We start from the raw sequence: 25,730 nt of genomic DNA, 5'->3' as shown, positions 1-25,730 counted from the left end.
TCTTTTCTTTTCTTTTCTTTTCTTTTCTTTTCTTTTCTTTTCTTTTCTTTTCTTTTCTTTTCTTTTCTTTTCTTTTCTTTTCTTTTGTATTTTTCTGAAACTGGAAACGGGGAGAGACAGTCAGACAGACTCCCGCATGCGCCCGACCAGGATCCACCTGGCACGCCCACCAGGGGCAATGCTCTGCTCCTGGGGGGGGGGTCGCTCTGCCACGACCAGAACCACTCTAGCGCCTGGGGCAGAGGCCAAGGAGCCATCCCCAGCGCCCGGGCCATCTTTGCTCCAATGGAGCCTTGACTACGGGAGGGGAAGAGAGAGACAGAGAGGAAGGAGTGGGGGGTGGGGGTGGAGAAGCAAATGGGCGCTTCTCCTATGTGCCCTGGCCGGGAATCGAACCTGGGTCCCCCGCACGCCAGGCTAACGCTCTACCGCTGAGCTAACTGGCCAGGGCCGGCAGCCTTTTCTAACCAGCTTAAAGATGACATTTAGGATAGGTGCTGGGCACCAGACTCACTGTTTAAAATATATGTAATCACTTGCCTTTAAGGTTATATAAAAATCTTGATTTTTTGATCAAGATTTGTAGAGTATGGAGAAATTTCATATATTCAGTGTAATCACTCTTTGGGAAGAGTTTCTAGGGGAATTGAAGAATATACAGTTATTTCCTGACCTGACATGGGTTAGTCCATCCTTAGGCTTCAGGGTATCTGGTAACCAACTAAAGTTGTGTAGAACAGTTTCAGAGTCTACCCATATTTTTTTCTCCCTAGGAAAGAACCTAATAGTTTTTTTCAAACGACAGCCTTATCCCACAAAATAGTTAAGAGCCAGGTAGACAAGGCTAAGCAGACCATTTAAGAAAACAAATAAAAAATATGTATTTTTTTTTTTTTTTCATTTTTCTGAAGCTGGAAACAGGGAGAGACAGTCAGACAGACTCCCGCATGCGCCCGACCGGGATCCACCCGGCACGCCCACCAGGGGCGACGCTCTGCCCACCAGGGGGCGATGCTCTGCCCCTCCGGGGGGTCGCTCTGCCGCGACCAGAGCCACTCTAGCGCCTGGGGCAGAGGCCAAGGAGCCATCCCCAGTGCCCGGGCCATCTCTGCTCCAATGGAGCCTTGGCTGTGGAAGGGGAAGAGAGAGACAGAGAGGAAAGCGCGGTGGAGGGGTGGAGAAGCAAATGGGCGCTTCTCCTGTGTGCCCTGGCCGGAATCGAACCCGGGTCCTCCGCACGCTAGGCCGACGCTCTACCGCTGAGCCAACCGGCCAGGGCCAAAAAATATGTATTTTTATATAGCCTGTCTAATTGTTAAAATCATGAATGCTTATAGTGTTTTGAACTTGAAAGTCTCAAAACACATAGTTTTAAAAATTAAAACAAAAACAAAATTTTAAACTAAACTTCAATGTTTTGATAATTAAAAACCTTGTTTGAAAATGTCTTTTAGATATTGTTTCTCCAATTTACCTATACCTATGATGTTTTGACACCACCTACCATCTCCCCCCCCCCTTTTTTTTTGTATTCTGGTTGCTGGATTAAACTCCCGATTTTATAGGATGACCGCAAATATCGGTGAGGATGGGGGTGATGACAACACTTTCAACTTTAGTTGGAAGGTGTTCTGCAGCTGGGACTACCTGATTGGCAACCCTGAAACAGCAGACAACAAGTTCAATTCTATCACAATGAACTTTAAGGTAAAGATGCTAACATTAAGAGACATTTTTTATTTCTAAGAGTAAAACTGGAGCCATTGTCTGTGTTCTAGCTAGCAAAGTCTCTTGACAAAAGAAAGATGAACTCATCATCTGCCTCCTAGGATATGAGCAGATTTCTGATTATTACTGGGAAGTATCTGATGACCCACAATAGCATTATTTCTTCTTTAAATTTGGTAATAAAAATAATGCCATTGGCTTAAAACAGGGGACCACTAGTAATCAGAATCAAATATTTTAGATAATCAAATATGTTCCTTATTAACAGGAATAAGTTAGCTCAGTATTTAAAATGACTTTAACGTATTATCATGTAGTTTTAAAAATTAGCGGAAGAGAATTTAGAATGAAGACTATCCACTTAGATGGATCAGAGTTTCTTTGTAAGAATTCCTACTTTCTCTCAGTTGTTCTTACTTGCTGGCAATATTCACTGGTTTGTAGAATCTGAGATTTAAGTTTCTTTTCATTCTTCACATACTGATGTTTGTAAAATTAATTTTTGAGCTCATGACTCTTTTACAGCTCAGATATTTGTTTCTTTTCCTTGTTTCTTGGGTATAGGAAGCTATAATAGAAGAAAGAGCAGCTCAAGTAGAAGAAAACGTCCACTTGATCAGGTTCCTGAGGTTTCTCGCTAACTTCTTCGTGTTTCTAACACTTGCCGGGAGTGGATACCTCATCTTTTGGGCTGTGAAGCGATCCCAGGAATTTGCACAGCAAGATCCTGACACCCTTGGGTGGTGGGAAAAAAATGAAGTTCGTCTCTGCATGCTTTTTATGTGCTTAGAACCTGACATTTGAGATTTTGTGGCTTATGCTTCTGTGGTGGAACACTAAATAAGGCCACTCTTTACCTATCCCCTCCATTCTGTCCTGTGAAGTTGGCTAATCCTGTTCCACATCTTCACTGTATTCCAGACTGCTTTGCAAATCTATCTACTGTCTGTCTATTTTTCATTTTGGGACATTCTTTAAAGTTATAGTTGGATGAGCTATTAGCGTACGTAATTACAACCAGTACATTTTATGGATGGAGTTGATGAATTTTAGGAGATTAGATGATACGTTTGTGATCACAGAACCAAGGAGAAAAGTGAGAGTTAAAATCTAGGACTCTTGGTTTCAAGCTCCAAATGCTTTTCATGACCTTATATTGTAGATTCTACATGTGTCATTGAAAAATCCAAATATTGCCTGAATTCTTTAAAGTAGCAATGATAATGTCCTTGGTTCCTGTGTTTAACTAACAGACACTTTCAGATTGCCTCCCCACTTTGGGCAAGTCTGGGCTTTTTTCTGTTTTTCACTAGCAATCTAACTATCTGTTTTCTCTTTCTCTGCCTTATTTCCTTCCCTCTGGATGTTGTTCAAATGAGGAAGGCCAGCTCTTTGCCAGAAATTAAATATTATGATTGTGATTTTTCTTCAGAGTATCTGTCCATTTAGCAGGTCAGGGAAGGAAGTCAGGGATAGATATGATTATATGTTGGAAATTGATTATATGTTGTTGCTAAGGCCTGTCTCTTTTCATAAAATGTTCCAGCATACAATGTGATGACATTTAAAACTTGAGCATTTTCAAAGTTTGGGGAGATTTAGTCTATATTTCCCACACTGAAATTTCTGCAGAGCCTTCTATACCAAAAAAAAAAAAAAATGTCTTCCGTAAGTATAGAATTTTCTTTAAAATACTTGGACAGAAAATGGTATAACTTACAACAAAAGATTCCAAACAAAAACATTCTAGGTATTTCAGAAGTGGTAACACTGGAGATGGAAGACCATTCATTTAAGAGACTGTATTTGTTCAGTCCTAGATTTCAGCATACACACACACACACAGAACTATAACAACACAGACATTTCATGGAACTTTGTAAAAATCATTCAGTAGAGAGATTTATTTACTTAAAACAAACAAACAAACAAACAAACCTAAAAGTTTTAACTAAGTTTGCCTCAAAATTTTTTCTTATAGTTGTAATAGCATTTATATGTAAAATTATCATCCATGGTTCATATGCACTATATTTTTGTATGAATGAAACACAGTAAAAAATTGATAGCTGATTATCATTAAAAGGGTCATTCTTTTTAAGAACCTGTTTAATATCCATCTTAGGGGACTCTTGAGTCCTAGGAGCCAACAATGGTGATAATGATGATTTATGAATAAATTTATAACTATGATGAAACAGAATTATATTTATCTCATGTAAGATTGCACAGGATCTGCCAAGTTTTTACTTTAGGTTGAAATTATATCATGCTAATTTTATGTTATGCTGATTTTTAACCCCTGCTGGTCATTCTTGTATAATACTCAATAAAATGGAGGAACTATATTGATAACTATTTTCTAAATATAGTCTGGTACTTCTAATCATTCCAAATATGGAGTCCACAGGGGGAAATAGGAAATGCTTGCTGGCAACTATTTGAGCCAGGTATTTAGGGAAGAAGTTGCTTAGTTATCTGAAATCTTTTTTTTCCTTTTTTTTTAATTTAAAGAAGGCTCTTCTCCCCATCATAAAAGTATTCCTAGATTCTCTCCTTTGACTTAATTTAGCCAAATAATATAATCATAAGTGTGCCAGTCGATCGGGAGAAAAAGAGCTCACATTTTCTTTTTTCTTTTTTTGGGCAGAGACAGAGAGAGTCAGAGAGAGACAGATAGGGACAAATAGACAGGAAGGGAGAGAGATGAGAAGCATCAATTCTTCGTTGCAGTTCCTTAGTTGTTCATTGATTGATTTCTCATATGTGCCTTGACTCGGGGGGCTACAGTAGACCGAGTGACCCCTTGCTCAAGCCAGCGACCTTGGGCTCAAGCTGGTGAGCCTTGCTCAAACCTGATGAGCCCACGCTTAAGCTGGCGACCTCGGGGTCTCAAACCTGGGTCCTCCACGTCCCGTCCGACACTCTATTCACTGTGCCGCCGCCTGGTCAGGCAAGAGAACTCACATTTTCTACTTGTATTTCTCTCTCTCCTTTTCTGTTTTTCTCTTCCAGCCCTTTCTCTCTTATTGTTCTCTTACCTTTGACACTATAAACCAGTTCATCTATTTGAAACTGTCTTGCCTTGGCTTCAATAACATCACACTATGTGTTCTTCTTTTATTTCTCTAAATGTCTTCTGTTTCCTTTAATAAAACACTTTGTTTTGCTCCTAATAGTTGCATTTCCTTAAATTCAGTATTTAGTCTTCAGTCCATTCTCAAGGAGAATTCATTCTAACTGAGTCAACTAGCCCACATGCTGATGATTGACAAATTAGTCTTGCCTGCTTGCACCTCATTCCTCAAGTAGATTCTTTCCCATTTCTTTTGGAAATATTATTGTAAAGTACATCACCATATCAGAATCAGTTACCATCTAAAACAGTGCATGTGCTTTGGCTAGAGAGTGATGTAAATCATATCCTTCATTATACCAGGAAACACTCTTATTACTGGCACACACAAGCTCATATACAAGGAAATCTTATGAATGTGAGTTGATATCGTCTTTGATATTTTTTAAGATTGAATTACAAAAATGCATAAGATAATCTTCTTTAGTCTAATAAAAAGATCAAAGGAATCTAGCACAATTCTGGAGGAAAGCAATCATTTCTAAATACCATTAACCTAGTTTATGCCTTGTGTCTCCTTATAGATGAACATGGTCATGTCCCTCCTGGGCATGTTCTGTCCGACATTGTTTGACTTGTTTGCTGAACTGGAAGACTACCATCCCCTCATTGCTCTGAAATGGCTATTGCTACGCATTTTTGCTCTTCTTTTAGGCAACCTCTATGTATTTATTCTTGCCTTGATGGATGAGATTTACAACAAGGTAAATCTTGTGTCTGGATTGTTCTTGCCATCAGCACATTGTTACATTCCCAGTCTCAAGATTGCAAAACATGCCTTTGAAATCTGTGTAATCTTCATTTTTGTCTTCATTTCTCTGCTTTCTAGATTGAAGAGGAAAAGCTAGTAAGGGTCAATATTACCATATGGGAAGCCAACATGATCAAAGCCTACAATGCCACACTCACTGGAAATACCACTGGGGCACCCTTTTTTGTGGAACCTGCAGATGTACCTCGAGGACCCTGCTGGGAAACAATGGTGGGACAGGTAATATCACAAACAGAAGTGCATGACAATTAGTGGATTAAAAAAAAAAGCAGAGTCAATATTTTTTTCATAAGTAAGTGTGGCTTAGTTTTTTTATTGCTTGCTAAATAAAAAATAGCTAAGATTTATTGAATGCTTACCATGTGCTGGCTGTGAATTCCATGTGTATTATCTCATGCACTCCTCACATCCATCTACTGAGGTAAGTTCGACTTTTCTGCCCCTTTTATAATTGCATCTTGGTTGTAGACTTCTGGGTTCTGGAAATGAAAAGAACTAAATTTGTACTGTTTTAAACCACAAATTTGTGGGTAATTTCTTACAACAACTTATTTAATTCTTCTTCCTCAGAGCCCCCGAACCATATGCTTATCTTGTTCTTTCTAAAAATATCCTGTTGGTATTGCTGCTCTTCCTTTCTTCATCATCTTTCCTTAAGGCCATTTGTAGTTAGGTTTCCTCCTTCTCTCTCACCTCACTTTTTCTAAAGGAGCACCCAGAACTCATGGAAAAGTCTGCAGGAGCCACCAGGACAGAAGACACTGTGGTTCTGAATGGAATGTTGATAAGGGGGGTGGAATCCACGGGGACAAAGAGAACACCGTGGACATAAAGACCTTGAGCGTTGGGAACTTCTGGCTTTTAAAAGATCAATATCTATATTCATGCTCCTGAAAGCAGTTATTTTAACCACTTAAAGAAAAGGTGCCTCTAGAAGCATTAGTGAAGGCAGCTGTTTTGAATATAATGTTGGGCATGCTCCTACAAACACACTTTCATTGTTCTATGAGAAAATTCCAGGTGTTCCCTCTTCTTTTCTATGGATGTACACTGCTTTGTTTTTCCTAAAGGGATACCATGGAACTCAAAGCTCCTTTTGAATTTGAATATAAGATATTTTGGTGGCTCCTATATCACTCCAGGGAATCTCAAGATATAGTCAGTGTCATCTCCCATGGCATGTTATAGGTAGGCAGCAGAGCCATCCTTAGGAGACAGCTATTTGAAACTATATATTGAGGTCTGCATTTTAGGCCAGGAGAGAAAGCAGCCAACAACTGAAGATAACAATTTATTGAATGCCTGTAATGTGCCAAGCACTACCTCCTTGAATATTAAATTACCCTCAGAGATAAGTTATCTTATTAAGTCATCTTCTAAGATAAGTTATATATTTTATAGATGAAGAGACTATGACTTAGAAAACTAAGTCAAAAGAAGTCAATGACTGGAGCTCTACAGAGTCTAGAGTCTGTGCCCTTGTCCATAGTGCTATAGTGCTGAACTCTTCCCCAGAAACATAATCAACATCAACACATATTCTCCAAACTCCCGCCATGGAACAACTACAGTCTGAGGCCCATTGTGATGTCCCTGGTCTAATGTCTTTCCTTTACCTGCTAATGATCCTCTCAGGTTTGTTGATCAAAACTGCCCAGACATTTTAACTAAATGTCATTGAGTGTAGTTATTAGGTGTAGAGCTCAGGGCTCAACAGGAAGCCTGTGTGGAGAAGGTGCTCCCATCCTGAGGTAGCGTGGTAAATATGGGATTGGACAATGTCACAGAGATGGCTACCATTTTTGAAGTTCCCTTTCTTACAAAGCAGTGTATTCCTTCTATGACATATGAATAAATACTTTTTTAATTTTAATATAATGTTTAAATCTTTTTATGTTGCATTGCTCAGGAATAAATAGAATTTTCACCATTGGAATGAGTGTTCTTAGGGAGTTGGGGAGGACTTCAAAAACACTCTGAACTTTTCTCTTACCTGAGGAAGTCTTTCTAATCTGGCAGTGGAAACCTAAAAATACCCCTCATAGCCTACCTTTGATTGACACTGGTTATTAGAATCTGAACTCAAATTGCCTGGGGAATGAAAAGGAGAATAAGAATGAGAAAGAGAAAAGTTATGGCCAGAAATAACTGCAGGAATTTACCATCATCTAGCCATCCATTCCATATTTATGAAGAGCATGCTGAATGCCAGGAATTGTGCTAGATGCTAGAGGTACAACCAGGAACAAAGGTAGATCAGTTCTCTGCCTTTGTGAAAATGACAATATCTTGGGGTAAATAAAGCCAGTAATTAAATAATTATGCAAAAGTTACAAATTTACAATGTCAACAAAGCACTACAAGAATAAAATGCATGGAAATTGAAAACTTCTTATAAAGAAGCTCATCTTGTCAGCAAAGAGAGAATTCCCTAAATTAGTGATGATGCAGTAATGGGTATTTTTTGGCACAGACTGAGTCATGAGATGAAGTAAGAGAGCTTGAGTAAAGACTGCATACAAAGGTCCTGTAACCTGAAGAAGTATGGCGTTTAGGTCTGAAAGAAAGCCAGTGGGGCTGGAATTAAAGAGGGAAGAGAAATACAAGAAGAATACAGAGTTCTAGACAGGAGTCAGCTTATACAGAAACTTTCTGATTATGCAGTAACCTCACACCTTTTGAGTGTAGAAATCTTTGTTTATGTATTTATTTATTTACCATATTTTTCTCTCTATAAGACATACATGACCATAAGACACACCTAGGGTTTTAAGGAGGAAAATAAGAAAAAAATATTCTGAACCAAATGGTGTGCTAAAATATTTAATAAAGTACTATATTTTTTCCTCCATAAGATTCACAGACATTTTCCCCTCCATTTTTTTTGGGGGGGAGGGAGTGCATCTTATGGAGCAAAAAATATAGTTTTTATTTTTAATTGAATTTTATTCAGGTGACACTGGTTAACATAATTATGTCTTATTAGATATTCAGTATTTTCAGTCTTATGGCATAAATTATTGGGAATGGACAGAAAAAAAAAGCAGAAGTTAAATACGATAAAAATGTATAGTTATACATATATTGTTTTATTTATTGCCTATTGTCATGTAAGTTTCATAAAGAAGTAGTGAACTTTCTCTCTAACCCACAGCATCCACACTTCACACACAAATTTAAATTCACACCACTGAGGTAACTGGTATCTAGTTTTCCAGACCTGCATACACACACACACACACACACACACACACACACGCGCGCGCGCGCACACACACACAGGATTTTTATTAACAAATAAGTTTGTACCATTTATCTCGTTTTGTATATTTTTAAAAACCTGCTTTTTACTAGAGGTTTAGCACTTTTTTAGAGTGTTTGAGCACATTTTAAACAAGTTTATTGAGATGCAATTTACATACCATATGTTTCATAAATTTAAAGTATATGACTAAGTGAGTTCTAGTATATATTCACATAGGTGGGCATTCATAATCACAATAGCACTTTCTTTTATTATTATTATTTTTATTGATTGATTTTTAGAGAGAAAGAGAGAGAGAGGACCAGGAAGGAGAGCACTAATTTGTTGTTCCATTTAGTCATGCATTCATTGATTGCTTCCGGAGTGTGCTCTGACTGGAAATCCAACATGCAACCTTGTCATTTCGGGATGATGCTCTTAATTGACTGGGCTAACCAGCCAAGGCCAATAATACTTTCTTTTAAGAGCTCACAATATTTTGTTGTCTAGACACCTTATTTTATTTATCTAATCTCCTCCTAAGCATATTTGACTTGTTTCCAATTCTTACTTGGAAGAAATAACACTTTCATAATTATATGTACAGATTTGTGCACTTCTGTTAATATTGCTGTAGGATATATTTCTAGAAGTGGATTTCCCTGATCAAATTTCACATGCTTTGAAATGTGATGAATCTTCACAAATTTGCCCAACCACTGTGCCTGTCTAATGTCACCATCATTTTCTGATAGTGCCTATTTCTCCACACTCTTGTCAATAGGAAGAGGCATGGATTTTTAAATATTTATCACTCTGTGAGGCAACAACTCAAGATTTTTAATTTATATTATTATGGAGTTTAAACATTTTCATATGTTGTAATTGTGTATTTTATTCTGAGAATTTCTTATTTGTGACATTTGCTAAGTTTTTTTTTTCCTGATTAGATCACCCATCTATTGTCATAATGATTTGTAAAAGTTTTTAGTGTATTAGAAAAAAAAAATCTGCTAATACCTAATGCTGAAAGTACTTTTTCCAAATTTGTCTTTTAACTATCAAATTGCTATTTGCCAGATTAAATTTTGAACTTCTGTGTGGCCAACAATTTTCCTATTTGAGATTCTTGTGTCATGTTTATAAAAGTTTCTCAGTCACCCTGGCTGGATAGCTTGGTTGGTTAGAGCATAGTTCCAAAGTCCAGAGGTTGCTGGTTCAATCCCTGGCCAAGGCATATACAAGTACAGATCAATGTTCTTCCTTCTCTCTCCCTCCCTCTCCCTCTCTCTCTCTCTCTCTCTCCTTGCATCTCTCGCTAAAATCAATAAATAAAAAAATTTTTTTTTTAAGTATCTCAGCAAAGAGATTATTGATACAATGATTTTGGAACAGAAAATAATTATTTTAATTTTTATTATTTTTTATTTGGATCAAACTTTTTATTTATTTATTTTTATTATTGTTTAAATTCAATTTTATTGGGGTGACACTGGTTAATATAATTATAAAGGTTTCAGATGCTTGATTCCTCAATACATCTCTGTGCACCGTTTCATGTGTTCACTCCCCCAAATCAAGTGTTTGTCCATCACCATTTATCCCCCTATACCCTCCTCTACTTCTTTCCCCAGCCCCTGACCATCACACACTGTTGTTCTTGTCCATGAGGTTGTTTTGTCTTGTTTTTCTCTATCTTTTCCATCAAACAAAATAAGGATGAAACAGTCTTCATTTGCTAAATATCCTTAACTCATTTATTTACCATTAATTGCAGTTTCCACGTTCATACTATATAGAATCCCATGTTCATACTACCTAGAAACATGATAAATTTGATGTCAGTACTAGCACCATTTAAAGAGAGAAATGCAAATTTTAACACAGATAATATCTCAACAGGAATTTGTACGGCTGACAGTTTCTGATATATTGACCACCTACGTCACAATCCTCATTGGAGACTTTGTCCATGCATGTTTTGTAAGATTTTGCAATTACTGCTGGTGCTGGGATTTAGAATATGTATATGTAAGTATGATCTTCAGTTTTCTTTTATCAGATTGTTCTTTTCTGGTTCATCATTTTCACACACTATGCTAGAAGATATCTCAGAATTTAGAGGATGGGATCTCCTTTTTAGATGTCAGTACAGTCGTTTCCCTTATCCACAGAGAATAACTTCCATGATCCCCAGTGGATGGCTAAAACCACGGATAGTACTGAACCCTACATATACTATTTTTTTTCCCTGTATGTACATACCTTTTTACTTAAAGAAAGCACTTCATGACTTCTTTAAGGTATATACAAATTGCCAACATCGCTATTCTGGTGTTTTGTGGTCATTGTTAAGTAAAAATGTTAGTTGAACACAAGCACTTTAATACTGTAACAATTGCTATGATAAGTGACTATGGGGTGGGGAGCATCTGCAGGGTGGACACACTGGACAGAGTGATGATTCACGTCCTGAGCAGGACAGAGCAGGCGGTGCAAGATTTCATCACACCACTTAGAACAGTGGACAGCTTAAAACATGTAAACTTGCTCATTTCTGGAGTTTTCCATTTAGTATTTTTGAACAGTTAACTGTGAATAACTAAAACTGTATAAAATGAATCTATGGATAAGGGGGACCAAATGAAGACCAATGAGTATGGTTTTAATTCAAAGGGGGTAAGACTTAAGTATCACAGCTTATAAAACTCTCATAGCACAGGATGGCTAAAGCAATGGATGGTGAACTCAGTAAATCTTGGATCTCCATAGTCAGCTCCTTCCCTGTGAAGCTTGCTGGCATTTTTGTAAACAGGGAAGAATGGGTACTGTCAACTGCTTATTGTATTAATTCTTTGAAGGGTACGAAATAAACTCCTAGACACTTAATCATTGCTAGTCTTTGTGCAGTACATTGGGAGATAGAAGGATTTAATAAATAGGGTGCTTATTTTATAAAGCTCACAGTTTGATAAGAGCTCAGAGACACAAGCAGGGGGCTTTTGATGAAGTTGTGAGAAAGGTCAGGGGCATTGAAAGGGCTCTGGCGGCCTGACCTGTGGTGGCGCAGTGGATAAAGCGTCGACCTGGAAATGCTGAGGTCACCGGTTCGAAACCCTGGGCTTGCCCGGTCAAGGTACATATGGGAGTTGATGCTTCCAGCTCCTCCCTCCTTCTCTCTCTCTGTCTCTCTCTCTTCTCTCTCTTTCTCTGTCTCTTTCTCTCCCTCTCTCTCTCCTCTCTAAAAATGAATAAATAAAGTAAAAATAAAAAATGAAAAAAAAAAACAGTTTAAAAAAAAAAAGAAAGGGCTCTGGCAAGTGGTGGGGTTGAATTACAGCAAGTTGACTTCCTTCCCCATGACAACAGCACACATTTCTCTGAACCCCACTGGTGTTGACTTCATTACCAGCTGACCCTCTACACTCAACCCTAGGTCACCCACAAAATTTGAAGGTGGAAGCAGAGCACATATTACTACTCTGTGGTCTAACACATTGCCAGGAATGCCCTGTCTCTCTTTTGCTAATGAAACAGTCATCTTGGGAAATAATACCTGAAGGATTGATTGTACTCATTTTCTTAAAATCTTCCAGTGGCTTATTTAGTAGGAATTCCAAACCTTTGTCTAGGGCTTTCTATACCCTATGATCTATTTCTTTTCTTTTACTTTGAGCTCATCTCTTAATATTTTTGCTCTTTCTTTGTAATGTCCATAAACATTGGGATCCTTTCTTATGCTCAAACACAAGATCATCCTTTGTGTGTGTGTGTGTGTGTGTGTGAGAGAGAGAGAGAGAGAGACAGAGACAGAGACAGAGAGACAGAGAGAGGGACATATAGGGACAGACAGCCTGGAAAAGAGAAAGATGAGAAGCATCGATTCTTTGTTGTGGCACCTTAGTTGTTCATTGATTGCTTTCTCATATGTGCCTTGATGGGAGGCTACAGCAGACCGAGTAACCCCTTGCTCAAGCCAGCGACCTTGGGTTCAAGCTGGTGAACCTTGCTCAAACCAGATGAGCCCGCACTCATGTTGGCAACCTCAGGATTTTGAATCTATGTCCTCTGTGTCCCAGTCTGATGCTCTATCCACTAAGCCACTGCCTGGTCAGGCCACAAAATGGTCCTTGTATTGTCGCTAGCTGTTCTTCCTTCCAAGGTGCAGATTCCTAGAATTTGACATGACTCATTCCTTATTATCATTAAGGACTCAGATAATATGTCACTTCCTTAGAGCTCTTCTCTTACCATCCCTTCTAATGTAGCTTACCTGACACTCTCAACACACTGCTTTATTTTCTTCAGGTGATGTATAGCTATTAGACAATTCCTTTTTAAAAAGTGTTTATTATCTGTCTTCCTCTGTTGAAATGAAAGCTCTATGAAGCAGAGGTCTTGGACTTTATGCAAAGAACTATGCTTGTCACATGGCAAGCATTAAGTGTTGACTGGCTGGTTCAATGTTGAAACTGCAATCTAGCACCATCAAGGCAACACCATCTATTGACAGAATTTTGTTTACTTCTAAACATATGCCCATGGAGTCAGCTCTGGATTAGTATTCTTGAGCCAAAGGTCTTTCTCTTCTCACTAATGAAGCAATAATCTTTACTGCTGATCTCCCTCCCGTCTCATGCCCAAGGTCTCAGGACAAGTCCTACACAATTCAGAACTGCTTTCAAGACTGTAGACTAGATCTTATGCCTGGCTATCTGACTTTGAGATCATACTTCTTCTTAGGTCATCTCTATCACCCTCATGGAAAGTGGCTCTCAGGTGAGCCAAAAACAGTTAGGTAATGCTCTTTGGTGGACGACAATGAGCTAATGTTATAGCTTCAGGATGCTGTAACATTGCTTTCCCATTCCCTGCTATGAGGTATTCAGCTGGCTTGGTTTCATTTTTATTTTTCTTGTATGATTCAGCTCTTCTGAAGCAGACATAAAAATTGCCATTTTGTTGTTGTTAGACTATTGCTTGGCTTATGCTTGACTTTTATCCCTTACCACTTACTTCTTAAGTGCTAGAAGATTTCGCTTCAAATATGAAGTCAATACAACATGACCTGGATGCATAAAAGCTGTAATTAAATGGCTAATTTATTATTCATTGCGTGCTGACAGTGCTCTTGAGTTAATACAAAGTACAGGAAAGAAGACAAGTTTCTGTTTTAGGTCATAGAGAAAGAATTTTCTTTCATAGTATATTTAAAAAGCTTTTCAGAGAGAAGTTTAGCATTAAAACAAGTTTTAAATCATTAAGGTTGGATGATGGATCTTTGCTATGAATCTGATTTTCGTTGGCTCCCCAAATGAATAGCTTACACAATTGAAGACTGACTGGGTATGAAACATTATGAACAAATCTCTCTGTGCTGAGTGATAAGGGGACACAGAGATGGAGGAGATGGAAGCCTGAGGACAGGTTGCAAATTTGGGCCACAAGCTAGATTCAACTTCGAGGTATTTTTTTCCTTTGGTCCGCAGAGTGTTTGTTGGTTTTTAATGAGTTAATATTTTAAAACTGAGAAGTTTATATTAAAATATAGATTTATTTATTACTTTTTTTAATATAATGGAAGGCCTGGAGACATTAGGCCCATATTCCCTGTCAGGAGAAACAGGCTGGAGCTGAAAAACCATTGCCCGCTCCAGTTCTATTCATTCACCAGTTTCTCAAACTCTTTACTGCTCTTTAATCTCTCAAGTTCCCATTGTTGATACAGAGCAAAAAATATAAATATCATTGGAGAAACCACTTGCTATATGACTTTGGGAAGGGAAGAGGAGAGGGCAATAGAAATTCAGACATGACAGAGAAAGAGACACTTGAGCCAAGTATTGAAGGATGACTAGAATTTCAAAAGATTGAGATGGAAGAAAGAGTTCTCAGTGGCGGTACAGTTCTAAAACAGGGCTTAGTGGCTGGGAAATATGGGCAATTCAGGAAGAAAACAAAAGATCTGGAATATTGAGTATGAGTTAAATACAAAAATAAAAATCACAAGTAATCCTAACACTCATGGCATTACTTATTTGGATTATTTAAATGACATGGTATTACTATTTATTTATATGTAGATAAAAAAATACTATAGATTCCCTATAGATTTTCATAGACACATTTAAGATATATATTATTATAAATGTATATTTTAAATACATTATTAAGATAAATAATATATTTTTTTATTTAAAAATATAGTTAATGACTAGTTGCCTGCTTTTATCACCTATGACCATGCTGTTAACTCTTCTTTTATGATGTAGTTTTTAAATGGTTGTGTCATATTCTTTATATGAGTATACTATAATTATACCTGATTAATGGTAGAGCTAAGACTCTAACCCATGTCTGGTCAACTTTGAAGCCATTAACTAGATTTTCATCATGTTGATTTTCACTGCAATGCTTAACCCTAGAATTTCAAGAACTCTGCCACATCACAACTAATTCATGAGCCAGTCTATGGCATTTATAACGAACTTATGGTGCTCCCAGGCTTAGAAAGGTCACTTATGGTAGAATGGAGTTAACAGGAGAGTTCAGGACATAGAATTAGAAGATAAACTGTGAAGGAGACATTATTTAGCAGTCCAGGAAGATAGCATAATAAAGAACCAGTAAATAGTCAGAAGTATCCCATGAAGGGATGAAAACCTGGGAAAATGGACCATGTAGGCTGAAATTGAAGTTCTACTTAAATATTTGACAGAATTTGTCTATAGGCAACTAGGATCAAAGTGCAAAGCTTCAGGGTGTTGACTCATTCTAGTACATGAGGCTAAGATTGGCCTAGATCATTTCACTGGTACTGAAACATAAGCATACATCAGAATCCCCTACAGGCAAGTGGGAACATAAGATTTCTAATTCAGAAGACCTGGGTTGAGCTAGAAAATTTACTCTCAAGGACCCAGATGAGACTGCTGTTTCTGTTCTGTACACAGCAGTGAGAACCACTGTCTAAGAGCCACATGTAGGCCAACCTACAGCTCAGAATGAAGTGGTTCCAACTGTGAGAAATGAGATTTGTTTGAAGAAAGTCAGGGAGGTTGTGGCAATGACAGAATTCTCTCTAAGATCCTGAACTGCATTTCACAATATTCATAGATTTATGATCTACCCCAAATAACTAAACTTGCAGAGAGAGAATGGGTTTTCCCAGACTCGTTAGTCCAATGGGCATCATATGTCTTTCCTCATGGTAGATGACTGACTCTAGCCCACCACAAGCAAAGGTCCAAATATATAACACAATAATTTCCAAACCTTTGATTATTATGGACATCAACCCAAAACCAAATGGCCCCACCGTTGCTGACCTCTAGGAATATTATTAGTGAGTTTATCACACATATCCCATTTGAATCATTATCTCAGATTTCAAGAAAACTTTTTTTTCCTCCCCAAGTATCATTTATCTTTAAGTTTTTCAGATTTTAGAGGTAATTAAACAAATACATTGCAAATTGATTTACACCGATATTATTAAAATATAGCTTAAAAATTTAAACTATTGCCTGATCTGTGGTGGCACAGTGGATAAAGCATTGACCTGGAACGCTGAGGTTGCTGGTTCAAAACCCCAGGGCTTGCCTAGTCAAGGCACATATGGGAGTTGATGCTTTCTGCCCTTCCCCCTTTCTCTCTCTCTCTCTCTCTCTCTCTCTCTCTTCTCTCTCTAAAATGAATAGATGAAATCTAAAAAAAAAAAAAAAATTAAACTATAATACAATCTCATTTCTAAAAAAATTCCACTTCTAAAAAAGTAAGCATTTAAATTTATACTGTGGCCCTAGCCAATTGGCTGAGTGGTAGGGTATCAGCGTGGCATGTGGATGTCCTGAGTTTGATTCCTTGTCAGGGCACACAGGAGAAGCACCCACCTACTTCTCGACCCCCCCCCCCCTACTTCTCTCTCTCTCTCTCTTTCTCTGTATCTCTCTTCTCCTCCTGTACGATGGCTCAATTAGAGCCAGTTGGCACCAGGCACTGAGCCGGATTGCTGAGCAATGGAGCAATGCCCCAGATGGGCAGAGCACTGCCCCCTAGTGGGCCTGCCAGGTGAATCCTGGTCGGGCACATGCAGGAGTCTGTGTCTGCCTCCCCTCTTCTCACTGAATAGAAAACAAACAAAGCAAACAAACAAGCAAACAAACAAATAAATAAAAACAGATAAATAAATAAATTTTGTGTGTGTATGTGTGTGTGTATGAGGCATTACCTTCCTATGTTTATTTTTAGAATGAAAGTTTCTGAGTTTAATTTCTAAAGTATTAAGTTCTGTTTGTAAGGTGTTCATATAAAAATAATTCTTTAATAACTGTATCTAATTTTTGACCAATTACATATTTTAGACTAGAAAGGGATTTTAGAAATTATTTACTTTAAAAGTCAGCAAAGTTTTTGTATAAGGGGCTGGATAGTGTTTTTGCTTCTGCTGGTGTGATATTGTGATATAATAAGAAATATCTACTTTGGTCTTCATTCTGAGCTCCTGGACACAGCTCTTAATACCTTTATAATTTATAATTTCCTAGCAATAAAGTTGCTAGGAACATCTTTTGTTCTAATATTTGGTCTTTGACTTGGTTCCTGACACAGAGCTCCTAAATTCCTTGGAATTTCTTGGGTAACAGGAACAGTTTTGGTTCTAATGAAGCAACTCTTGGTGGACGTGGATAGCTTCAGGGTGAAGGCTAACCCCCAGAAAATCCAAACCATGATTAGAAACTTGAAACTTTCAGCCACTTTTGCCATTCTTCAGGTGGGGGAGAAGGGCTGGGAACTAAGCTATTAATTGATAATGCCTATGGGCGGAGTCTGCATGAAATTCTCTGAGCTCTGGGGTTTGGAGAGCTTCCGGGTTGCCGAAAAGATCGAGGTGCTGGGATAGTGGTGCACCAGGAGAGGGCATGGAACCTCTGTGCCCCTTTCCATATGCCTTGCCCTGTGCATCTCTTCCATCTGGCCCAGTTCGCCCAGTGAGGGAACAATAGGGCAGAGTCTTATATTCAAGTCTGCATCCCTTTAAGGCATCTGAATCTCAACACCAGCTGGTATGGGAGGGCTGCCCTATGCCCTTTGTCTGCATCAGGCCAAATTATGCATAAACGCTTTTATTCCTCCAGCTGCACCTGCTGCAAACAGGACAGGGGTCCCTGGGTACCCTCTGAGCTTCTCTAGTCACCTGGTAATATAGATATCACATCTCATATGACATTTAAGAGGTTTGTGTGCTTGTAAAATAATGGAAATGTACTTCTAACAGGGTGGATTTTCTTTTTCTGTAGTTTGGTAGATTACATTGTGACATTGTTCTAAGAGGCCAAGGTTGAAGGTTTGATTTTGGAACTGACACAGAGCAGAGCTGCTCTGAGGCCACCGATGTTGCAGGCCACCCAGCTGGGCATTTGTCAAATGTGTCTGTGACCTCCCAGAGCTCTGGAAGAGAAGAATGGATTATCCAGAGCAAAGTGCACTTGGGGAAAAAGAAAGACTCAGAATTAATGTTTCTCGTGATTAGAAGCAATTTATTTTTCTCCATGAAGGCCACATTTTTTTTATTGTTGATTTTAGGACAAAAACTGTCAACAAAATCGCTGTTTTTGAATCATATAAATGTTATTGTTCTAGATAATTGACAAACTAGTGAAGAACTTTGTATATATTTTCTCAGTATCTTGAATGAATTTGTGTTGAAATAAATGGTCCAGGTGATCTTTGTCTTGCCTAATATAGTAGGGCTACATAATATTTCATTCTGTATCATTTTATCTTGGTATTTCACCATACTTCTTATGCCGTCCTTGCTGTTTAGTCTCTGAATCTGTTAACCAGGTGCCTTGCCCGTATCTTTCGTTTGATTAGGAGAATACTGCTGCCTTTTGGGAGCGTGATGAAGCTGACATGGATTCAAGAAGTCTTGAGCAAAGCATTTGAATGTTGTGATAATATTGTTGGAATTCCAAATCAGAGACCTGTTTAAAAGATATATCTTTGGGTTCTTGGGGTTGGGAAGAAAAGAGATACTTCCAGGTTATGTGTGTGAGTGTATGTGTGTTGCATGTGTGTGTTGGGGAGGGAGTTATGAGGATACATCTGGATACATCTGACATCACATGCAGATGTCAGGATCTGGGGCAGTGATAGGGACCTGCCATGCTCTTGGTCTTTCTTTCATGGTCTCTTGGTTCTCTTACTTCCTATCCTTTTGCTGTTCACCTTATATCTTGTTACCAAATATTCAGTCTCCTGCCTCACTATTCTCTATTTTAAATTAAGTAAAAGAAAACATTGCCTTTGCTAATTAGCATTAATCCCATTGATAGAAGCTTTCCTTCTGGAATGCCTAATATGTCAGCAAGAAGCCTTTGGATGGGCCAGCCTAGGACAGGTACCTACCTCAGTTCCTCTTGGTGGCCTCTCTGCACAAAGAACGGCCTGATCCTGCTACCCTAAGCAGGATGGTATCTAAGAGACAAGCACAGGACATTGAGTTAAATAACTTCTTTAACTTCTGTTGTACTTTTTCTATATTTATTTTTTTGTAAAAGAAACTCACAGCCCTGGCCAGTTGGCTCAGTTGTAGAGCACTGGCCTGACATGTGGAAATCCTGGGTTCAATTCCTGATCAGGGCACACAGGAGAAGCAACCGTTGCTTCTCCACCTCTCCTCCTCTCGCTTCTCTCTCTCTCTCTTCTCCTCCCCTCCTGCAGCCATGGCTCAATTAGAGTGAGTTGGCCCTCAGCACTGAGGATGGCTCTATGGCCTCCACCTCAGGTGCTAAAAAATGGCTCTGGTTGCAACATAGCAAGGGCCACAGATGGGCAGAGCATCGCCCCCTAGTGGGCTTGCTAGGTGGATCCCAGTCAGGCATATGCAGGGGTCTGTCTCTGCCTTCCCTTCTTTCACTAATATAAAAAAAGAAAAAAGAAAAAAAGAAATTCACATATTTTTGTTGAAAAATATTTTACAATACTCAAAACTTAAAGAAAATGAAAGCCATAACCCATCATTGACATAAAATAACTATTAATTTTGGTGAGTATTTTCATGTCTTTTCATTATTCATAGTTTTACGATGAGTTGATAAAAATAATGAATGTATAGTTTTATGTATTTTTTGTTTAATGATAAAATGTAGTTTTCTTTTGTGTATGTAAATACTCTTCCAACAGTGATGTAATTAGTGACAACATGTCATACTATAGATATACTCTATTTACTTAATCAATGATAAACTTTTAGGTAGTTTTTTCTTTGCTTGTTTTTCAACATTTAAGATTACTTTGTTAAAATTCTGAGAAGTAGACTTAATAAAGTCAAGGAGAATGAAGTCTATAAGTTTTAATATTGATTTTTAAAAGGCTGCTCCGAGATTTACCTTCACCAGCAGTACACAAGAGCCTGTGTCACCACAATTTTACAGCACTGAATGACAGCATTTTGAAATGAGTCTTAGGCCTGGCTGGGTAACTCAGTTAGTCAGAGCATTGTCTCAATATGAAAACAATGTGGGCTTGATCCTCTGTCAGGGCACATATAAGCATCACCCAAATAATAATAATAAAATAAGCCTGACTATGTTAAAAATAGTGCTTTATTATTTTATTTATCTCTAATTATTTCTTATGTTGATTGTTCCACTGTGTTGTTGCTGCGAGAAAGTAGTTGAGAGCTTAGCCATACCTATGCAGAAACATGAAGCACTTGCCTTTCAATATTCACCAGCTGAGATACTGATTCAATGCATGTCTGTGTCTCTTCTAGCCTCAGTACAATGAATTTGACATCAGTGGTAACGTCCTCGCTCTGATCTTCAACCAAGGCATGATCTGGTAGGTCAGTGGTTGGATAGTCTGCTACTTTTTGAAATCCTCCAAGATCATTATTGCATAAAGCACTAAAGCTAGGTGTCAGAGGGGACCACAATCTGTTTCTAAGTCAACATTTGCCTTTGCCAAAAGGATGGCTATGAATAGTTTTTTTTCTTTTTCAAATCTTTAGTCTTGGTCCTCAAAGTCATCCGCCTATTTTGCAGAGCACTCCTTCATTAAATGATTGGCCTCCGTTTTCTGGTGGTTAATTATTTGAAAGCGTTTTATGTTTTATACTCTGTGACACTAGGATCTAACAGTGAAACATTAATAACCATGTTACTACATGCTAAGTATGAAATAAATTAATGTAAGATCTTTCTGAGAAACTGATTTTGTCATCACTACTGAATATATTTAAAATACTACTTCCAGCTACATTTAAAGATAGTGTCCAATAGTTTATAGAGATGAAACACATGTTTTAGGAAGGTCAAGTTAAAAATATGATCTTTATGTGGGAACTTGTTTCACAGGGTCATTTGCACATTAGAATTATTACTTTTGATGTACAAAGGATTGTCATGTGTTTTATTAAATGAAAGCATTCTCCCTGTAAACCTTGACAGGTTAAGATGAGTTGATACAGTAGAAACCATTTGTGAGTTTAAAAACTGAATCAGAACATATAATTCATCTGGGGACCATGTGTCTTGAAAATATGTCATTCTTAACTAAGAGCACCCCAACCCACAAGCAGTTACAATTGAGCTTCTTTGTCTTGCTGATACATGTCTAATACAATATTGAGCCACTGACTGACCACACCATTGTCCTCTGTAAAAGCACTAGCAACTAGGTTCAGTTTTTGCACAAGTTTCATATGTTATTCAAATCTTTCAACCATAGCTGGCCTGAATTATTAAACCTTTGTGCTACTGGACCTTTCTGCAAATCTTAAAATTACTTTGCTTTAGTAATATAAAGACCATAGTCAAGGACCCCATCATTCTGCCATGGCGTCTGTCAAATTGTTGGGCTTAATTAGATCAATCAATGTGAAGAAAGGATTATAAAAAATATTATCTTCTCCACTGTCAGGTATATTTTAAAATGTATTTCTTGGTTAACTTTTCAAGAGAGTCATGAAGGATTGAGATACATCCCTTATCATTCTCTAAGCAGGGAGAAAGATCAGTGTGGCCCCATATGACTACTATCAGAGTCAAGGGTACAACTTGTATGGGTTCTAAATCTTGCATTTCCTGGAGAGAATTCTGCTGTCATGGCAGAAAAGTAGCTAACATTGCTACTGGAACAATGAAGAATCACTGTGTGTATCAGGTTTAAAACTCCCTACCTCTTCCAGAGTGCCACCAATCCCTCAGGCCTGGAGGTACCATTTGTGTAGACATATGCTGCATGCCTCCTTCTTGTTCTTTTAGAATTTAGACAACAGATGTGCCTAAAAATGCATTTTTGTGACCAGATAAGCTGTTGCAATGGCTGTCTAGATTGGTTTCACTTGTAATTTTACAACTGATTCTGTATATCACTATGGTTCATATTAACATTTTACATACCTAAAAATCTCCAGTTCTCTCTTGGGTAGCTCCATTATCAAAATCTCTGCATGATTATTGCACTATCACTTTCTATGTGTTTATCCTTCAGCTATTGACCAAATCTTGCTTCTGATTAGTCTGAAGAGGACTTTAGAACGTGACTGTGCTTTTTGAGTGTACAAAGATAGGCACACACCAGAGTCCAGAAGCAGAACTATTATCCACCCTCAGGCCCTTTTGTACAAATTCTAACTTTACTCAGCTCTCCTGCACAAGGCTACTCACACATGGTAGCCTCTACTATTTCATGAGACATGAGGATCTGATAACTGAGTCTGGCCATTGGCTACAGAAACAATCAAAAGAGTATGGGGATTTTGTATCAAATTTCATTAGTTTGTGACTGGAGACATTCAGTTACTGCTTAAAGAGTTTCTAAGTAGTGGAAGTTACTTGCACTGATGTTATTACAATCCAACATTTATAGGTAAAAATCTATTTTATTATGAATTTGCTAAAATTATCAATAAATCTTTATATAACAAACTCATTTTAAAAATAGACAGCATAGACTTTTGTAATAATATTCTTAAATGACAAAAGCACAAATTATCTCTATCCTAGCAGGACCTGGAGGCAGCAGAGAGCACACAGTGAGAGAGAAGGGTTTGGACATTGCTCCAAAACTGTCTCACTGTGTACCATCCGACAATCTCTCACCTTTTGCTACCTCATTTTCTCAGTTGATCACATGTGAATAATTTACTTGACATGTACCATGTCACTCGAGTAATAAGAAGAGCTAAATAAAAGAAGCTTTCATTTGCTTTGATCTTCTTGGAAGAAAAGCATTTTCTCAGGCTGAGGTATTACAATTATCTTTGCTTGACAGATGATGGGATCAAGTCTGGGTAAGAGACTTAGTGAGCCAAGCTGATAAATGAGTCAGGAACAAAGATAGACTGAGCATTAGGCTTCAGATTTCACTGTGCCAGGACTGTTTTTGTCTAGGTTATAGTGCTCATATCATTTGTTCAAAATGCCTATGTGGTATTCATTTTCAAACTGTTAAATTTATTTATAGATGCATGTACCTATAATAAGTGTATATAGATAGATAGATAGATAGATAGATAGATAGATAGATAGATAGATATGTGCATATAGACAAATGATACATGTTTATGTAGAGGTGCACATATATGTGACTTTAGGCAAGTCTTGGTCTTGAATTATATACAAAATTGTCTCCTAGGGTAGATTAGGTTGTGAAACAATGAAACACAGCCCCAAAACCTTACAAAAAGAAAAGTTTATTTCTCATTTACTCTACAAGTTTAATGTGGGTTGATAGAGGGCTCTGCTCATGTAAGTTGTCTTTATTGGGGCCAGGCAGAATAAGATCCACCTGGAGTATTGCTGAGCAGAACAGCAGAGAGGAAAGAGAGTAAAAAGACACCGGGCTCTTTGAGCTTCCACCCAGCAGTCAGACATCTCATTTTTATTTCTATTTTATTGGCCAGAGAGGCCAACCTTGACTTTTAGAAGGGCTGGATTATCATCACCCCACAGCACGATATAATATATTATAATATATTACAGACATTAGCAGTTGGGGACTAAGCCAGTGCTTTGTCATTCTGACCCCTCTGCGACAACTGACGTTCACTTGCCCACCTGTTTCGGGTTCTAGGTTCTCTCTTGCTGTTCTGTAACCAAGATACATTGTGTTGTTCTGAAGTTTATCCTCTCATCTTTTTTAAATTAATAAAGTTTATACCTTTGAGAAGTTTTAGATTCACAACGTAATTGAGCAGCAAGCACAAAGTCCTTATATCGCCCTTGCTCTTACACTTGCACAGCCTCCCCCGTTATCCACATCCCACACCAGAGTGATACATTTGTAACAATGGATAAACCTACCTGGACATACCATTATCACCCAAAGTCTATATCATTTAAAAAAATAGTTTAACTTCCTGCAAAGTCTCTGGTCAGCATAGTATGTTAAAATGTCATTCAGATTTGTTATGTGGAATTCTTTCTGAATTGTGACAAGAGTTCACTTTTCAGTAAAATGGTTTAATATTGGGTTGTACTAGGTAATTTATAGCAGAAACTAATTTCTTCATCTAACTTGACTCTCCTCCCCCAAATCATATACTAAATTTTCACTGGATATGTTAAAATGCTAATCTTAACTAGAAACACTGAAAGCTTTATTATAGTAGGAATAGTTTTAAATATAGAATCCTGCTTAAACATCTAAAATAAGTGACTTCTAAAACCACATTTTTTATTTTGGACTTATTAATTAATATTAATGTGGTTTTTATGAGGCTAATGGATTTTCTCATCAAAGAAAATTAAAGTTTATTTTGCTGCAATAACTAATGAAGCCATCAAATAAGAGTGACCTCACCTATCTGGTTCTTTGTACAACAAAAAATGTTGTATAAAGGAGTGGTTTTCCAGGACAAGCTAAAGTAAAAATGTAAACAAATATACTAAATTAAATGTATGTGTTGAATTTTCATCTCAAAAACACATAGAACTTGCTATAGGATATCAACAAAATGTAGCATATTAGACACAAATAAGTACATCATTCCTATCAGCTCAAATAAGTACATCATTCCTATCAGCTCTAAAACACGATAGCAGCTAAAAATAAAAAATATCATCAGAAAAGAAAAATTTAATTATTTCTTTTTTATTAAACAAAAATGTATTAGCCATGACAAAAGTAACCCAAGTGTGCAGTTTATTTGAGTAGAACGAGTGGTTTTAAGAGTCAATTTTTCGCCCTGGCCGGTTGGCTCAGCGGTAGAGCATCGGCCTAGCCTGCGGAGGACCCGGGTTCGATTCCGGCCAGGGCACACAGGAGAAGCGCCCATTTGCTTCTCCACCCCTCCGCCGCGCTTTCCTCTCTGTCTCTTCCCCTCCCGCAGCTAAGGCTCCATTGGAGCAGAGATGGCCCGGGCGCTGGGGATGGCTCTGTGGCCTCTGCCTCAGGCGCTAGAGTGGCTCTGGTCGCAACATGGCGATGCCCAGGATGGGCAGAGCATTGCCCTCTGGTGGGCAGAGCGTCGCCCCTGGTGGGCGTGCCGGGTGGATCCCAGTCGGGCACATGCAGGAGTCTGTCTGACTGTCTCTCCCTGTTTCCAGCTTCAGAAAAAAAAAAAAAAAAAAGAGTCAATTATTCAAAAGTTAATTTTTTGGCTATATTAATCATTCATATTAGTATTCAGGGAAATTCACTTTATTTTTGAAGTAGAAGACAGAGGGACTACAAAATAATACATATGTAATTTACTCTGTTGCAATCTAAATTTACTCATGCTAGTTGATATGGTTAGAGCTCTATATAATTGCTATGAAGGAATTATGTATACAAAGCCTATAATAGTGGGGGAGATAGATGATTAAATGTGTATAGAAGATGAAAATAGATTAATC

General features: G+C 38.0%; 1 protein-coding gene across 1 annotated transcript in view; it reads left to right on the top strand.

The window, feature by feature from the left end:
• Window positions 1–25,730, top strand: part of TMC1 (transmembrane channel like 1) — a 159,995-nt gene that overhangs the window by 121,097 nt on the left and 13,168 nt on the right. Inside the window, exons 11-16 of the mRNA XM_066254352.1 lie at window positions 1,566–1,707; window positions 2,293–2,487; window positions 5,389–5,568; window positions 5,694–5,855; window positions 10,783–10,911; window positions 20,660–20,727. Of these exons, the coding sequence (XP_066110449.1) occupies window positions 1,566–1,707; window positions 2,293–2,487; window positions 5,389–5,568; window positions 5,694–5,855; window positions 10,783–10,911; window positions 20,660–20,727 (876 nt within the window). The remainder of the gene's footprint in view (window positions 1–1,565; window positions 1,708–2,292; window positions 2,488–5,388; window positions 5,569–5,693; window positions 5,856–10,782; window positions 10,912–20,659; window positions 20,728–25,730) is intronic.

The sequence above is a fragment of the Saccopteryx bilineata genome, chromosome 2 (genome assembly GCF_036850765.1).
Source record: "Saccopteryx bilineata isolate mSacBil1 chromosome 2, mSacBil1_pri_phased_curated, whole genome shotgun sequence".
In the NCBI taxonomy this organism is placed as follows: Eukaryota; Metazoa; Chordata; class Mammalia; order Chiroptera; family Emballonuridae; genus Saccopteryx; species Saccopteryx bilineata.
The sequence above is the reverse complement of the archived record's forward strand: the minus strand, read 5'-3'. Positions and strand labels throughout refer to the sequence as shown.